The sequence below is a fragment of the Aythya ferina genome (assembly GCF_964211825.1).
Source record: "Aythya ferina genome assembly, chromosome: 6".
Taxonomy (NCBI): Eukaryota; Metazoa; Chordata; class Aves; order Anseriformes; family Anatidae; genus Aythya; species Aythya ferina.
In genome coordinates, this window is record NC_140303.1 from 15498596 (window position 1) to 15514455 (window position 15860).

General features: G+C 38.2%; 1 protein-coding gene across 3 annotated transcripts in view; it reads right to left on the bottom strand.

Annotated features, from left to right (window-relative positions):
- The window catches only part of PARD3B (par-3 family cell polarity regulator beta), a 397551-nt gene that overhangs the window by 131311 nt on the left and 250380 nt on the right, over nucleotides 1-15860 (bottom strand). For all 3 annotated transcript variants that reach the window (XM_084522836.1, XM_084522835.1, XM_084522837.1), the window contains 2 exons: nucleotides 7859-8065; nucleotides 6668-6902 (listed from right to left, as the gene is read on the bottom strand). In XM_084522836.1, the coding sequence (XP_084378962.1) occupies nucleotides 6668-6902; nucleotides 7859-8065 (442 nt within the window). The remainder of the gene's footprint in view (nucleotides 1-6667; nucleotides 6903-7858; nucleotides 8066-15860) is intronic.

Sequence of the window (15860 nt, forward strand, 5' to 3'; positions counted from 1 at the left end):
GGGGTCTATTCTTCTTCACTGCACTTGCATACATCTAATGTTAATGAGATTTATGCATGCATATTAAGAAGAGAACAGATGCTTAATTAAACAAATAAGTCTTTAGTAGGCAGTCCACGTGATCATTTTTAGTACAAAACCCTCTTATTTTCTCTATTTTAGTCTGACTATGAATGCAGCCAAAGAGGAATCAATACAGTGGAGGAAAGGAAAAGGGATACACAAATTAAGGTCTTTGTCCTTTTTTAGTTTAAAACACTTGACGAACTTGAGGTACATTAAATCGAACAGGCATCTTATCTCACTCATCCGCTTGTGTTTTTTCAAGGAAACAGGAGTTTTATTTACCAATTTATACATTTGGAAAGTGGGAATATTTATGAGGAAGTCAAGGCCTCTCAACAACTAATTTGCCTCATTAACTGATGCTGTGTATCTAATACGCATGCATGATCCATCTTGGATTGTTTCACTATTGAGAAACAAAAATCTAAAATAGCTTTACCCTAATTAATTATAATTTAATCTAGTCTTGTGGTGTTTTTATTTTCTGTCTATCCATGTCCATATTAATTTCCAGCTCAATATATACATGTGTATATATAAATATATTTGTACATATGTAGGAGCATGTACACACACGCACACACAGAAGAACACACACTACCCCTCTCCATCAAATTGCATTATTATTGTATGCTCTTATTAATTATGTTAACTTTTCCTCCCCAGTGCTTAACTTCTCAGGGCAAAAAAGACCAGAAGATAATTTTCTCCATAAGCTGTCATAGTGCTATACTTAATGGAAGGCAGTATCTGTACATTATGAGATCTACTCTGCAATACCATTACGGGCTCAATGGTGCTGGTTGTAAAAGTATCATTCCGAGCACAAGGCCTGTAATAGTAATAATGAAAAAAGGGTCATTTTTGTCTTCCAACTAGAATGAAAAATTAAAATCGCACTTAGCTGAAAGGAAAGTTGGCAAATTAAAGGGACAAAAAATAAAATATTCATGGCGCATATTGTGAAATGGAAGGTAAATAATTTAAGATGAACTGTTATGTGAGAAAGTGTGTAATATCTAAAGAAGAAAAAGCAAGATGCATCTGATATGCACATATTTCTACTTTCTTCACTTGCACGTACACACACACATGCATGTGTATGCAAGCTGTGGTTGATGTGCATTGGTTTTGACGGCCATGCATTTTCTCACCTATACAAATATTGAAAACATTCACCAGTGAACTAGTGAAGTCAGGTTGACAAGAAATATCTTAAACCAACAAAATTTTTCCCTCAATCCCGTCTAGAAAGAAAGACTGAGAAGGTGTTCTTCCATTACACTCCAGTTTGGCAAAAAACTCTTTACTTTTGAGTCCCCAATACTTGCTCATAGGGTGTTTTTTAAAAAATAAAAATAATTAAAAAAAACAAACAAACTCCAACATACAGGCTTCTGCCTATGGGGAGCTAACCATAAAAATATAAAAATGTCACTGGTGTGGCTGCAGTCCTTTAGCTGACTTAACTTCATACTCATGAAATGGAAAGGGCTACCCAGAATTTTTACAATCGCTATCTGGAAAGGGTAGTAAGAGAGTCATAGAGTCAGGTTTATTATATGCCAGGACTGTAACAACTGCAATGGGATTAGGATATGGAGCAGCAATGCAATACACAGCAGAGGTCATATTCCCTTGGTGATTTAAAGGTTCAGTCTTTCTTCAACTTAATTTAGAAAGCAACTCAAACCCTACCTTTGTTAGAAAGGAATATTTTGACAGGATTTCAAAGCAAAGCAATAACTACAGATCACAAATTTAAAATCTAGTGTTCATCACCTAGTCAACAGAGGAATAATATTTTTATTTTTAGATTAATCTCTTGGTTAGATCGGCTTTGCATTCCTAGTGCTAATTGACAATGCATTTTTGCGTTAGTGCTCAGCATCAGGGATTTCTACTACCCTGCACCAAGGGGTTAATTAACCCTTCCAAACAGCTTACAAAGCCACCTTACGTGGCCTCTGACAGCTCTAAACTAACAACACTACAGACTGCCTTTATTCAAAGGCTCGAAAGATGTTGTTTCACTATAGTGTTGCTCATAAAAATACAAAACACCTTCAAAAAGATGCACAGAGAATCTCATCTGAGCTACAGCAGTCCCCTCAAGACTCACCGTGCCCTGAAAGAATCAGTCAGACCAGTGTAAGAAAGGGAGTGAACCAAGAACTTCATGTAGTACTGCATAACCTTGCTCCTGTGATGCATCTGCATAGAATTGAATATTATTTTTGTTCCAAGTTTCATCATGAATGCTAGAGACTGACTTTTTCCTGAGACTGCAGGGTAGATGTAGTCACAGCTCCAGTAACGATGGTATTTAATGTAGTTGTTTTTCTGATATACATTAGCAATTTACTTTGCCGTCTGTTGTCTAGCATTGGGTTGTTTTAGTGAGCTATGATGGTGCAATGTGCCAGAAAATATCAAAAAGTAAAATAATGCTTGCTTAGCTGATGTTGCATACAAACAGTTAATCAAGTCAGCTTCTGTTCTTTGAACAGCACATATGCAGATCCAATCCTAAGGCAAGCAATATATGCATCAGGACCAACCAAACAAGAAAACACAAACACTATACAGTCTGCACCGCAGTAAAATAGTACTTTGTATTATAGAAATTTAACTAACCAGTGATAATCAGTGTCATCTGCATTTCAGATCTCCAGTATATCTACCTACTTTGCTCCAGGAGCAGCAGTCACTAAAATACAGCAGCCAGGAGTTCCAGTTCATACTACAGAAAACAGGACATTTTTAAAAACAAGGATTACAAAAATACACACATGATTTCTTGATGGTCTCCCTGAATCACAGTCACCTAAATAAAGCTTCAATCCAGGAAAAGCTTAGCAGGAAAGCAATTTTTTTTTTTTTTTAATCTTTTTTTTTTTTTGTATGTGTAAAAAAAGACCAGGAACTACAAGTAAATAGCAGCTGAGCAACAGATGAGGCACTAAGTGAAATCTGTTAGCAACTGCTAACAGCTTTGCTATTTTCTGTTGTTAAATTAAAAAAAAAAAAAAAAGCAAAAAACTGATGCAGTAGCAATTCCAATATGTTCAAAAATCTCAGATGCAAAAAGACTAAAGTCCAACACTTGCACTTTCTTGTACTACAGATAAATACTTGGGTTTGGTTTTAATACCTTGTTTTGCTTTGCTATTGATTAAAAGGCAGAAACAAGCCAATTCACATGGATATACTATCAAGATAAAACTTGGTACAGCTGTAAACATGGCCCAGTGATTATAGTACAATACCTCTATCATATACGTGTGCGACTTTTAGCCTCAAATTGGAATTTCCTTTGTCCCTTACACCTGACTGCCAGTCATTCTGCCCAAAGTGCCAGAAATTGTATGTTCCTCCATCAGCACTGAGCTTTCTGGTGACATCTCAGGAACACTTTCTCTGTCCTGGTCCAGGAGCTTCCCCCACTGATGATCATTTCCTACATATTTCAATACAATTCTGACACGGGTTCAGCAAGCTTGTTTTCCTGTTTAGATGCATCCATATGGCACTGCAGAGCTGACATGGCTCAGAACAACGCAGTCCAGAAATTACACGGAATACAAATGCATCTGTGTGGGGCTTCAGTGCTCAGTAAGATCAATCAATTACATGGCTGCAGCCACTCAACTAGCTTGAAAAACTCGTGGAATTGCACTGTCCCAGTCAGATATATCCTTTTGCCACCTCTGCCACCTGCTTCAGTAACTTCTTTTCTCCTGTCAGTATAGCAGGGGCTCTGTTCCCTATTCCTCATTTTGGTGAAGCGTCCCACATGGGGAACCACAGTATCGCTACCACTGCATCTGCAACAGGCACACTACAGATTTCCTTCTTCACTCAGCTTTCTGTTCCCTTATGGTGTTTACATTTCCAGTGCCTCCTATGGCAGGTTTCCCTTCCAATTTAAACTCGGCATGTCAAAAACCGAGCTCATCTCTGTTTCTAAATACTTCTCTCTACTTTTCTTTTAAACTACCAGGAATTAGTAGTCACCTTGCCTGCTGCATAAGTTCACAACTTTGTCGTCTGCAGCTCCTTTTTTTTCTTTCCACAGATGTTCTACCAATAAAACATGCCAGTTTCATCTCCACAACGTTGTAAAAAATCTGGCTGTTTCTTTCCATCCGTGCTGCTAAAACACTCGATCATTTAAACCTTCCTACTGCAGTCTCCTCCTCCCTGGTCCTCTTGACAATCTCCTCACTCTTCATATCAGTGCAAACTCTAGTGTGAAAAGTACTTCTTGAATCTAGTACTTAGTCAGTATTCAATCCCTTCTAAGTTCCCTGATTCTTTTGCCATTCTTTCTTTAAAAAAAATATTCATATTCAGTTTTTGTTTTTCACATCACCCACAGCAGTTTTTCCCTGAATAAAGACTGGCCTGGTTTTGTTCTGCTTGAGTAGGTAATACAGTCCCTCCAATTCTTTTGCAAACCCATGCTGTTTGCACTTGTTCCATCTAGGACTCCTACCCTCTCAAGAAGGAATTTGTTTTCAAACACAATTTTGAAAATTTTTGGATAGAAACACTGACAAGAACAGAGGACCTCCCAAAACCTCCCAGCTGAGCCGTTTGTTTCTTACAAACAATGCCTCTGTGCTCTATAACCTGTTCCCATCACCTTTGTGGCTTTGTACAGATTTTCAATGGACAGAAATTCTCAATTGTGCTGCCATCCAGATAAATATTAAAAACCACCACTGTCTTCCAAGGAAGACTATCTACTGAAATAAAAACACACATGAAAAGAACAGCTGTATAAAGATTGCACACTGCTAAAATGTGAAATACGTTCTGAAAAAGTAAATCTCTAAGAATGGTAACCCATTGTTCTTAGCTTTGCATATTGATCATTATCAGATTTATTTATTTATTTTAACTACAATCTCTTGTTTTGGATTCTGATACCATCCCCTGCTCTTTCTGGGTCACCCCTGTAAGAAAGACCTTGTACTTCAAATTTAATCAATTCCGCTACCAACACACAAACCAGAATACTTATGCTTTTGTCAGATCTCTGTGTCACTCTCCTCTTCCCCCAGTCCTATTTGCTACAAAGAGTTAAGAAGAATGGAAATAGACAAAGCTTAACATACACAAAAAGAGAGTTGTTGAAGCTACCCTCCTAATTATTCAGTGTTTTGACTACATTTCTGTGTTAAGCCCTATTTCTTTAAACGGTATGAACACAAATGCACGTGCAACGCACAGGTGTGAGTATGTGCCTCTCGAGCATTCCTAAAGAGCTCCATTTGAATGCAGAGTGGTATACCCATACACCTTTATCTTACTAACATGAACAACTGCTGGAATCATGCAAACTTGGCACATAAGCATGCCTGTATATTTTTGACAACCTCTCTTCAGTGTTCAACACTCACTAGGGCAATTTGAAGATTCCTATTGATGATACATGGAAGCAAACCAGCTAAAATTTTCCATAACAGTATAAAACATAAGCTATTCGACACCGGAGGAAATATTAAGAGAGAGCTGCAATGCAAGTTCATGTATCAGTGTCCTAATAAAGATCATTGCAGAGTGAATGATGTCACAGCAGGATTTCATAGACTATTAGTTAAATACATCTCTGTCTAGGCAATGACTGTGGCTTTTGTATACACCTGGCTTGTCTACAATACAGCATGCTAGAAAATACCAATCACAGAATCATCTAGGTTGGAAAAGACCTTCGAGATCAGTAAGTCCAACCATCAAGCTAATAGCGTCATAAAGCTAACACAATGTTTAGTGTCAGAAGTAACTACAATCAAATAACATCTTTATATATGAGATAATTACATTTCATTCACATACTCCACATTAATTGCAAAGATCTACTTAAATTAAACCACTTTAATACTCAGCAGACTAAACAGGTACCAGAGGCAGGGGTGATAGCAACCAGACTGCTTGTATCACCAAAGTCTCCAGCAGCAGTAAGGAAATGCTGAGATAAGTATTGTCTAGTCTCTGATGATTCCAGAGATGCAAAACCACCCACAAAAGCCAAATTTTTTTGGAAGAAATCCAAAATCCAAACAATTGTTTGCCAAGCAGAGAGGACAGTGAACTCTTGACCACTGCAGGCAATGGCTGAAGCTGTGAAACAAAGATTTCGTCATAGCTAGTACTTTTCAGCAACAACAAATGTCACTAAACTGTTTACAGTAATACAAGCATTCCTACTCTCCCCAAAGCTTGTGAAGAATCCAGATAACCAAGGGAATAAGAGGCAAATGTCTGACTGTGGGAGCGGGTCATGTATTACTCAGAAATATTCCCTGCAAAACCTCCACCCCCCACACATGCTTGTTTTTAGCCTGAAACCTTGATTTTTTTTTCTGGCATATGGGAATGAATTTCAAAGGCACAAAAAGACATTTTGTCTGCCAAATGTCTTCTGCCTCAGCCACAAGTTTGGTGTAAAAGTATAAACTGCTTTCTTTTTAAATAACATAAACATTATTTTGAGTCCAAGTGAAATAATTTTTCCACTACTTTATGAGAGCACCAGTTGTTTCATATGTTACAATGAGCAAGGGTGGTTGTTCTGCTTTTTAAAATGACATACCTCAACATGACACCAAAGCCTTTCTTCTTTTTCTTTTCAGGATCTTCATTTTCTTCTTTCCGTTTCTTCTCTTTGATTTTAGGTTTGCCCTTCTCTTTTTTCTTCTCTTTCTCTCTACTTTTTTTGTCTTTTTTTGCTTTGGTTTCTACATCTTCTATTTCAGGGTTCCCTGGAGGGGCAGATTCCATGTTCTGAGCTTCTTGACCAGAGTGAGAGCTCTTATCAGAAAAACCATCTGCACAAAATGAAAAAGAAGCAATGGGGATAGCTAGGGGCCACCACAACGCAAACACATGAAATACAGCATCTGTGTCTACAAGGTGCTCAAATGACTCACAACACACATGCATTTAATTGAATAATTTAGAAAGCAGACTAGACACATCTAGTGAATTCAAGCAAAGTTCTATTGTAAATTAAATGCAGAATTATTATAGTTACTTGTTTTCTAGTTATTAATCCTGATAAGAAAATCCTGACACGGTAAAACACTATTCTATTTTAAACCTGGCTAGTCCATCAGCTCAAGAAAACTGGCATGCTGGGGTAAAAACATTTCATCATGGGCTCACTTCAACAAATAACCTAGGTAAAAAAGTATGATTTTCATTCACTTCTTGGAATCTTTCCACTTTAATGGCTGAAAAAGAAATACATAAACTGTTCTGTCTGGTTGGAGAAGAGCTGTATTGTTTCTCTTTGAGGGCTCAGGATGCAAGCACAGTTTATGCTTCATGCTAAAGAAGACGTTATTTCCAGAGTGGGGTCCGTAAGCCCATGGTGACAGAATAAGCAGCAGGGTGCTCTGCCTTGTCTATACCAGGAAACAATTTCCTAGTTGGAGAAGGGGGAATTGTAGACAGCTCTGTAAAACAGGCAAGATGATTTTTAATGTAATCTGAAGAAGGCAGCTGCTTCTTGATGTTGAAAAACACAATTATTTAAGGATTGAGTTCTAATTCCTCCAACACACCCCTGCCCCAAAGGAGATCAGTGAAGACTTTACACTGAAGCCAGTCAAGGTTGGATGGAGTACTACAAAGACAGCTCCCTTTCAGCAGGACATAAGCAGCATGTTAAATTTAATCAAATTCAATTGGATTAAATTGCTTGCTTAGATGCTTTATTGAGTTGGCCCTCAGTCATGCTAAATGAAGGTGGTTCCCTCAAAGACTACCAGTAGCAACATACCCTCTTCTGTATCCTCCGGTCCATCATAAGACTTGTCAATGGCTGCTCGGAAACTCTCATTACACCCCCGACCACGGACCACATGAGGTCTGGGTCTGTGAAAAGGGAGTTCATTCTTCCTAACTTCAGCCACAGCAGTCTGAAGACTCTCAAGAGAACTGGACTTCTTCAGTCCCAGAGTGGGACCAAAATCCTTGCTGGAAGAGTCTGGAAAATAAATAGTTAAATTTTTAGACCTAAAACCACACAGTGAAATTAAACTAGTGAGACAGATACATTTCATTGTGTACTTTATTAGTTGGGGCCTTTGAAATAGTGTGCAATCAATGTAATTTGTTCTAAAAATAACATCAAGGTAAGCCTAGCTTCTGCAGAAATCCCCGTTCAGACTTGGAGGGAATAGCACATGATTTGCAGACCTGACAACAGTGATGGGCAATAGCAGCCCCTCTCTGTGACACTTTCAAGTCTGCATCAATGGTAAGGATGGGGTTATTTCTTTAGACTTTGACAACTGGACACTGCTAATAGACTCACGGAGGTCCTTACCGGATTACCCACAAATATAAACACCACTACAAAACAAGCTTTGGCTTTTAGAACAACTCAGGTTGTCTGAATGGCTGATATTTTCCAACATGCTTCTCCTATGAGAAGATACTAAATTCTCTCATAGCTTCATCCAACCTTTTTCTTCAAGCTGAAACTGGTGCTGTGCTATCAATATATGCAGCAGGTTTTTCAAGAAGAGAACATTTCCAGCAAAGTACAGCTTAACATGAATGATGTTGCTGCCTCTTTCCTTGTTTATAGGCATAAGAAAGCACTTCATGCAAAAAAGAAAGAGCAAGTACTTTCCCAGTTCTCCCAGACCTTTTCTCTCTTTGAATGCTTGACTCTCCCACGCTAGTTTTTTTTATATACTGTTAATACTACTATTATGAATTAACTTTATTAATTAGTTAATAAGTTAAATTATTAATTAGCTTTTAATTAATTAAAATACTACTATTACTAATTAACTACTGTTAATACTACTGTTAAATACTACTGTTAATTAGTATTAATACAGTGATAGTAGAACACACCAAAAAAAAGTTCACAAAATACTTGCATACCAAGCAGCAGAGAAATTCACAACTAAAGCATAATTTAAAATCCTTTGTAGCACCTACTTCGTTTTTATATGGCAGAGCAGTAAATGTGACAAACACCTAAAAAGAGACTTTGCCTTGCAAAATACCTTGTCTTTGAGAGCACAAAATGCTTTTGTTTTCAACTTTTGAAAGTCATACTAACATAAGCAACAGGACAATATAAGAAGAGAAGACCTTCACATAGATGTCCAAATACTGTCACTCCCAAAGAGATTCAAGAAGCACATGACAGACAGATACGTTAAAACTATGCTGTGATTTTAGCAATCCTAGAGCGCAGATATTTCTGAACTAAAACACTGTGATGAGCAAATTCTTAAAAGGAAAAAAGCTGAGAACTGGCACCAAATAGAGAATCATCAGTAGTGTCTATGTAAAGCAATTTACACTTCCGTTCCCTGCAGACTGATATGGAGCTGAAAAAAGAAGGGGGAAAGAAAAGAGAAAACAAGTTTAAGGGAAGCCTGGTTGCTAGGTCACACAGAGCAACTTTCTTCTGTTCACTAATTGCCATTCTGGAGACTACCGTTATTGCCAAATTAGTAAGTGCTAAATGGAGCTAGAGCAATGACTTGCATACAACATAGAGACGCTTAGTATCACTAAAAATGCGTGCATCAGCACAAGGCACTGTGGTGCCTATCTCAGCCTGAGAACAAGTGAAAACAGACCAGGGAAGCACAATCGCTGTAAAAGGTGGCCAACTGAAAGCCATTCTGATTAGCAGAGAAAATGCTTTCTTGTTCTGAGGCAGAAAACAGCCTTGAGGGGCGGCGTTGTGCAGCAGACAGGGCAGAGCAGTGAAGCAGGCTGAGCATGGCAGGCTGCAGCGGCCTGGGGAGCCTCAGCCAGGTTGGGCCGCAGGCCTGAGCTGAGGCTGGTGCCCAGTGCCTCACCCACAGAGCCTGTGAGGACTGGTATCTACAGGGGCACAGCCACAGGAGGCTGCAGCACATCTGAGGAAGTGAGGGGCACAGCCTCACCTCTGCAAGCAGACAGTGCCGTCACTGTGACAGGCCACAGACAGACGGCAGGGCTCAGGGATCTGCCAGTGCCCGTGGCCTGGGGAGGTTTGGCAGCCAATGCTCACTTCCAGGCTGCTGCAACCATCCAGCTACCTGAAACTGCTGTGCTAAAAGCCAGCACGCAAGTTGTTTATATACATGTCCCAGTACAAGCTGTATACGTTAAATTAGGGCCTTACACTGCATTGCTTGGGGAAAAAATGAAGAAAAAAGTCCTGGGTTGAATGCTGGTTAGATCGTGTTTTATACAGAGCCAAACCAAGTGCTCAGACTGGAAGGCTACTCTTAACGTATGAAAGCCATCCTAAGAAAATCCAAGCCAGCATCCGAGGTGTTGGAGTGACACTCACGTGTGACATGTACCAGCACTGAAGCTGTCTGTCCAGCCTTTGCTGCCTGCTCACTGTGACACAGATTTTAGGCACCAGGTCACATACTGCCTAATCCAGCCAGGGTCACAAGGAACAGGTTCTCTGTCAAACACATGCCTTAGACAATTGCCTGGGAAACTGACAGGTACTGGCAAAGTATGTTTCTCTCTGTATAAGCAGCCTTTATTTTGCCATTTTGTCCTAACATGAAAACATCCCCAAGGAATTAATTTCAGCAATAAATAGCAATAACTTCCCATTTTTTGGTAAAGAGAACACTTATGACGACTTTCATGTAGTATTTTCAGTTCGCTATTAAAAGAGGAAAAAATTAAATGGAGCACTCTTTAGTTACCAAGTAAGTTCAGAACAACACTGCCTTGGAAAATTGCATTTTCTTCTAATGCCCCCAAAAGAATTGGCTTATGGTCACTTCACTGACACCGAGATTATCATCAAATATTGAGTTACCTTAAAAGATAGAATAAAATGGCAAAGATTGACAATATTCCTCACTGACAAAGAAAGTGAAATTTCATCTCTGATCTTCCTGTGTTCTACCATTTAAAAGGTGTCCTCATTTATTCAAAACCCTACCGAGATCCTTTAGTAACAAATTAATATCAGGCATTTAGTTGCCCTTTTCTAAAGCTGTAATCATTTAATCTGAAATTTGTACTGTTGCACATGGCAACACTGGAAGTTTCTCACTGTCAAATCCACCCATAAAAAAAACATCTGAATCCAGATGAAAAATGATTACTTTTTTTCTTATTGATGACAGTAGGAACGATGCAATCTTATTAAGAAGGAGAACATTTAGTCAAGGAGTTTACATCCTTGGACATATTCACCGTGGTTTTCAGGGGGAACTTTATATTTTTCCAGTTCATCTTTTATTCCCTTTTCCTTTCATCGTAAGGCTGTAGCAGTCACACCTTAGTGTGCAACTAAAGAGACAGGAGCTGAGGAGCTTCCACAAGCAGGCTAACCAGTCAGTCCCCGTGCTTTCAGAGGCAGCATCTATTACTGGATACTGCACAGAGGAATGCCCAAGACTCCATAACAAATAAATACCAAACAGACTCTCAGCTAGGGAAATTTCCCTCCCAGTGCCCCCTGCAGTGACTTTTCATGCAGACCTTCAAGATAGCTCTAAGTCCGAAAATATGGATTTTACTCACAGGTAAAAATCAAAACAAAAACAAAGGACGAGAAAAAAAAAAAAAAGACTCTCTCATCTTTTAGAAGTTATTAACAGGCATTTCTAGGTGGTGCATGCATGAATGTGTGTGTAAATATCAAGCACCTACTCAGATTTTGAATGCAAAAATATCGTTAGGCAAGGAATATTTTAATTGTTCATTATGCTTAAAAATGTTTCTTTTTATGGATTTTAAATTTCTTCAGTCCTCATTTTACTTCTTTCTACAGCATCATGCTAAAAAGCCTCCACTTTATTTATTTATTTATAAATGGTGCAATATTTTATGCATCTCTTTTGAATTTCAAAAAACAACAGCTGATGTCAGCATCTGCCTGCGACTGGCTGAAAACAAGTTGCTGGTTCCAAGATAATATCCTTAAGCAATCGTCCTTTCACTGAAAGGAAGTATTACATACACCTCAATTTTCTGTTCAATGTCAACATGGCTACTGAAGATTTTTTTTTCTTTATGTAATATGTACTTTATGTTCTGTTCTTTCATTACTGTTATTAGTTTCAGATACTTCCAGGTTTCTCTTTTATAGCCCAGCAGAAAGAAACACAGTGAAAGCAAGATGTCAGTCACGAAAATCAAAGGGAAACAAGCTTGCATTGTGGGCAAGGCAAGCCACCCCAAAGGCCCATGCAGAGAGGGGAATGGAAGAGGCACCATAGCTGTTATCACCCGAAAGAAAATGCGATTCCTAAGACACCCTAAACTTTATGCATTATATACATTTATCATTAATTTCACTTTTTATACAATGATTCTTCTTGAAACTGAAAATACAGCAATATACCCAAACAATAATATTTAGAGGAACAATTTTATACAAATTATACTGATTTGATATTTGTATTTTGTATACAGTGAAGGAAAAACCAGATGTGAAGGAAAAATGAAGGGAAAATTATGCTGCGACTGAGAAACTAACATAAACGCCGAGCTGTAAGAGGTGATAGCCTGGCTCTGTGTTTACAGGAGGCCTGAACACATACATTCCTGTTTCCTACTGCGCTGCACAGGACGGAGCTACATGTGAAACTAAGGAAGAGAAAATGGTGAGGCTCAATGAGGCTTCTGCCTTCTGGGTACTGGGACAATGGAGATGGCACGGGCGTGCTTTTCGCTGGCAAACCACTGTCTGTTCACAAAACACCAAGGCTGACTTGCTTTGTGGCACAGCTCGGCACAGGATCTGTCTCAGGCAGCAGCTACAGCCTAAGCCCTGTCCTGCTTTGGGGATGCATCCTTGGTAATGTTCCCAATACCAAACTTAGCTGTGCCAACCTCAGCCCTACCCGTACCCTAACTGATCTTGCTTGCCCTTACCATCAGCCCTATGTTATCTTCTCTCAAAAGTAACCAGGGCAAGTTTAAAATACTTTGATACACATATGTTCACAATATGTTGAAAACAATTTCAATTCACTGATCATATACGTTTGGTTGGTTTCTTTTAATACAAATTAAAATATTGCTGAACTTAAATCACTCCTGCAGAGCAGGGGATGGCAAAAAGAAAATTCACCCCTAAAACAACTGGTGTATAAAGTGAAAATCACAACTTTCTCTTTTAATAAACATGAGATATAAAACATTCAACATTATTACTAATCTCTGTATGACACAGCAGAAAACAGGTGGACAGACATGGTTCTTGCCCACAGGGTTGCAACATCATATACCGACTAAAATTAATTCATGTTCACTTTGTGAACCATTTTGTTTAAAGTCATTTCATTTATTTATGGTAGTATGCACAACTGTAAAGGATTTTTTCCACTCACATTTTTATATTCAGATGCTCCTCAATTATCAATCGATTCAATGCAGAAAATGATATAGGAAGAAGGAATTTTAAAGTCATTACATCGTTTAGTTTGTGATTTTCAAATGAAGAGCTTTCAGAGGGTATTTTTGTAGACTAACCTCAGACAATACTGTAGCCTTTTCTTCAACGCTACTCTATACAAGTAGCATAGAAAAGATTATGAAGGGCTTGATAAAAAGCAAGAGAAAATCACTATCTTGCACTCATATATTAAAGACAACATGTATCATTTTGCTCATTTTATACCTCAAACCAAGCATTTCAAATTAGAAGCAGGAATACTGAACGCTGAACAGCCTCACTCCTGACAGAAATATCTAAGAAAGAGAAATCAAAGCATGGGGGAATTTAACAAGTTCTCTGATTAAAAGAGCAAGCTACAGCCTTGAGATTTACAGATATTTCAATCTATTTTACTACATATAATGATTGCAATTTAGCTCGTATTTGCACAAACTTCAATTTCAACTATGAATAATGGCGGTTCACAATTTGGAGCCTGGAAGGTATGCTAAACTTTAGCCAGCTGTACGAGAAATAGTTGGAATAAGGCAGTCATTAGGCAAGAGACAAAAATAAATGCATGACTACTGCCAGCTTAGAAAGGTGTGCTCACGATGCTGTTTTCTACAGTCTTATCAGTAACGAACACTAACGCTGCTAAAGAACATGTTAATATTTCAAAAAGAATAATATGTACAGCATTAAGCATCTCAAAAATGCAAGTTACAGTATGTGACAGTATAACTATAACTATTGTTAACGATTAGGAGCAGAAGAAAGAGGTTTGACCAAATGCAGTTGAAGACACGGCACGTTTGCTATATTAGTGCAGAACACTGGACAAAAAGCAGCAAAGTCTGTCTCTGCAGAAAAAAGTGTTTGATGTTATCTATAGAAGTAGTTTTCTTTATGTGGCTAGATGAGTTTAACCTCTCTCCCATAACCTTCCACTTCACAGGACAGCTGTACATTCAGAGAAAAGTTTTCCTAGGTTATTTGAAATCCTGCTCCTCCGAGGGGCTAGTATTTTCTCTCTAGCTGGTGCAAACTCAAGTACTTGCCCTTACGACAGGTCTGAGTATAAATTAAGCTACCTGACCTTCTACAAAATAGCAGCTTTCTCCTCAAGGGTATTTATGTATATCAAATTGATTTTAGATATAGCTGTTATAACCTGCTAGAGGAAAGCAGGTACAGGAAAAGCAATGCAGACAGGAAAAAGTCCAGTTTGTAGTAAATATGATTCTCCCGTGATTTCAGGCACCTTGTAAATTGATCAGTCTGGAATTGAGAAGTAATAAAAATTCCAGTGCCTTGTGATTGCTTTACTCCTATTTCCACACCCACCCTCTGATAAGGTCAAAGATTTCAATGCTGCTTTAAACGATTGGGAAATGTGACACTTTCTCTGATTAATTGATATGAATTACACTTCCATAAGCTAAAACAACATTTTTGTTCCCAGGCCAAAGTTTAACATGAAGTGAGAGTCCCTGCACCATTCAAACAAAGTCACTTTTAATGGTATGAGGCTAAGATCTAGAATGTTAAATTTGACCTGTGGGACAGAGGAGGAAACCTCATCAGTAGCTGAACAGGAGAAAGGAAGCCAATACTCACGTTAAATTCATGATTATGTTAAATCAGTTTCAGTAAGCCTGAGGTTTATTTTGAACTAGTCTGCTGAATTATTATTTAATCTTCATTATCAAGCCTGAAATTGATTTTTTTTTTAAATGACTGATTTAAATCAGAAACAACAAATTATAAGGATGCAGAGAGTTCACAGAACTTTTCTTCACTAATTCAAAGTGCTTTTTTGAGTTATTTATATGTGAACGCAGACAGAAATCCTCTTATATCAACCATTTTATTCAGATTTTCTTTAAAAAATGGCATGTCATTTTTTTTTGCATCATGTTTTTGCCTGCACATATTTTTACAAACACTCGTATAAACTACAGGTTAAAGATTGCTTACAGCATCAATCAGGGATTAATTTAGGCTACTACAACAAGTTAGATAATTAATGTAAAATAAAAGCCAAGGCGAGAAAAATAAGTTCCAACTGCACCAATTTGACTTGCAATTAGAAAAAAAAATAAAAAATATATACAACTTCTTTTGTGTTTGCTTTGCATTGTCAGTCAACATTAAGTGTAGGGATAAAAGGCTATATTTTAACAAAATAACCTGGAAAGAGGACTCCTTTTGCTACTAATAAAGGCATTTCTCTTGTGTACCTGCTTACACTGATCAGTGAATCCTACATGCTTGAGATATATATGTGATCTCTTTATTGCCAACCCCACCACCACAAAACTGCCCAACAGCCACTCTCATTTAAGATGCTCTAAATATTGTTGCCATGGGTGACACATGTACATGGAGTAAGGCAAAGCTC